Here is a 2618-nt window from a genome sequence, read left to right as displayed (position 1 = left end):
CCTCAGTCCATAAGCTAACCTTTAAGAAAAATCCCCTCAAGCCCATAACCCACATAACACAATACACAAAGTAAAACCAATAAAAGATAACACAAATAAACATCTCAAAAAAGAAATAACAAAAAAACCCCTCAGAATAGCCCTTCCCAAATCTTCTGTCCCTCTCCTTATTCTCCGTCCTCCTCATAGTCTTCAACAAGGAATCCTTCAACTTCTTGCAACTATTGCTCAACACCATCCATTGCCACTCCATTCTGCACCATAAACACAAAACGAAACACAACAAAATAACACCAAACCACCAGCGAATCAGATTAAGTTTCATACTGGACATGGCATCAATCACATGTCTAGGATTCTCTCTTTGGGTAATCTCAATTAAGATCATATTCAAACAGAAAATCCCATAGGTACAAGTCACATGATTTGAGAGTAAACTCTCCAACCAGTAACATATTCCGTCAATTCCTTTGTATAAGCACTTATTTCAAAAATACCCCCACCAAGTTTCAGCGATAAGATCACCCACTTTAAACTGCCTCCGCTGCCAATCCCAAAACCAAAAACCATCAATCACCAATTTGGCAAACCAGAAAATGACATCCATTACTTAACTTTCTCCATTCCAGAAATACCCCAGGTCAAATAAAACTTATTATTGACCATTTTAGCCCTTTTCCTTAAACCCAACAGTTTTAACCGAATCTCATTTTCAATACTAGCTATAACCCCCTCAACCGAATTACTTCTAGAACTAAAAAGTCTAGAGTTTCTCTCCCTCCAAATATGAGCAACACAGCTAGCAAACATGCATTTAATAATCAAATTCTCATCAGACTTCAAATTTAGCAAGCTGCATAACTTTAAAATCAAATCATTCCATTCATCCGCCAACAAATTAATACCCACCTTATTGCAGAAATACCTCCAAATTCTGATGCTATAATCACAATTAAAGAACAAATGATTATGAGAATCAGGCACAATTTCACAGAACGGACACAGTAAGTTACCAGCCACTTCCCATCCTCTAACCCGATCCTGCATTTTCAATCTATTCAAAATAGCCATCCACAAAATAAATGAATTGTGAGGGATGCAATTGCCTTACCAGACAATATCATGCCAAGGAACTTTGTTTCCAAAGTTATTTATATCACTCCACACCTGTTTACATGAAATTTTTTTACATATACCCTTCTTATCCCTCCAACCTGCAACATCGCTCATATTAGAATCAATAGAAAACATGGGTGCTTCTTTCAATCCAGGGAATTTATTAACCCATTCAACCGGCCAGGAATAAGTATCAAAATCAAGAACATCACTGACCAAAGATGAATCACTAAGCCCATTGCTAACCCAATCTCTTCTAGATATAATAGTACATAGAATACTAATTGGGTGCCACCAATCATGCCATAGAGATGTGTTCCTCCCATTTCCCACACACGAAACAACATGAGGCCTAAAAATTTTCATTATCTCCAAAAACCTCTTCCATGTCCAGCTCATACTCCTTTTCTGCAAAATATCCCAAAAATTTCTGCTACCTATATAATTGATTCTAACCCACTGCACCCACAGAGAATTTTTATTATTAATCACATTCCAAATATGTTTAGCAAGTAAAGCATCATTCCATCTCCTTAAATTCTTGATTCCCAGACCACCATACTCCTTAGGCTTGCAAATATCATGCCACTTGACTTTAGCTTTCCCTTTAACTATCTCACCATTAGCCCATAAGAAACTTCTGCACATCTTTTCAATCTCATTAATAGTAGCAATGGGAATTTTAAAGATTGAAGCCCAATAAACATGAATGGATGTTAAAACAGAGTTAATGAGTTGCAACCTGCCAGCAAACGATAAAGTCTTACTTTTCGAATTGAAAATTGTCATCTTAATCTTTTCAATCAATTTTTTACAATCTCTTTCAAACAACTTAGTGACACACATAGGCACGCCCAAATATTTAAACGGAAATCTCCCAACATCAAAAGGAAGGATACCCAAGATAATCCTTCTCATATTTAGCTTAACACAACTAAAATAAATCTGACTTTTTCCATACTCACCTTCAACCCTGAAACCTTTTTGAATTCATCAAGGGCATCCCTTATAATTCTGACCGAATTCCCATTACCATAAGAGAAAACCAACAGATCATCAGCAAAGCATAAATGGGAAATATTGAGGGCCATACACTTACTATGGAACTTAAAATTCTAGGATTCATCAATAAGCTTACCAAGAATGATATTAAACACCTCCATAACTATAGTAAATAGGTAAGGAGTTAAAGTATCTCCCTGCCTAAGACCTCTCTTTCCTTCAAAATACCCATGATCTGAAACCATTAAAATTAAGCATGAACCACGGAGAAGAAACACAAGCTATAATCCACTGAACCATAATTGGATGAAACCCAAATCCCTACAGAATTCTGTCACACCCCCAAACCAGAATGGCAGAAACATTTGAGGGTGGATGACTTCACGTAGTATCACAACAATTGAATACTGAAAAGAAAGTAACACAACCATCATATATATAATGAAAACGTATATTGTTGCGTTATACATATTAGCAAAAGAATATTACAATATGATGAT

General features: G+C 36.1%; 1 protein-coding gene across 1 annotated transcript; it reads right to left on the bottom strand.

The window, feature by feature from the left end:
* Nucleotides 1–487: 487 nt before the first annotated feature.
* On the bottom strand, nucleotides 488–2207 carry LOC111878077 (uncharacterized). The gene is made up of 5 exons (XM_023874593.1): nucleotides 2082–2207; nucleotides 1112–1911; nucleotides 910–1041; nucleotides 664–799; nucleotides 488–544 (listed from the first exon to the last, which is right to left on the bottom strand). Exons 1-5 carry the CDS (start codon nucleotides 2205–2207, stop codon nucleotides 488–490), a joined length of 1251 nt encoding a protein of 416 aa, XP_023730361.1.
* Nucleotides 2208–2618: the final 411 nt, after the last annotated feature.

The sequence above is a fragment of the Lactuca sativa genome, chromosome 6 (genome assembly GCF_002870075.4).
Source record: "Lactuca sativa cultivar Salinas chromosome 6, Lsat_Salinas_v11, whole genome shotgun sequence".
Taxonomy (NCBI): domain Eukaryota; kingdom Viridiplantae; phylum Streptophyta; class Magnoliopsida; order Asterales; family Asteraceae; genus Lactuca; species Lactuca sativa.
Note: the sequence above shows the minus strand (reverse complement) of the source record. Positions and strands in the feature narration are given on the sequence as shown.

Bases quoted from the DNA above. Each gene is read 5' to 3' on its own strand.
- LOC111878077 (XM_023874593.1), bottom strand. From the start codon at position 2,207: ATGGCCCTCAATATTTCCCATTTATGCTTTGCTGATGATCTGTTGGTT. The intron at 1,912-2,081 runs GTGAGTATGGAA...TTGATTGAAAAG, and splicing joins AAAAGGTTTCAGGGTTGAAG to ATTAAGATGACAATTTTCAA. The intron at 800-909 runs GTGGGTATTAAT...CATGTTTGCTAG, and splicing joins GGAGGTATTTCTGCAATAAG to CTGTGTTGCTCATATTTGGA.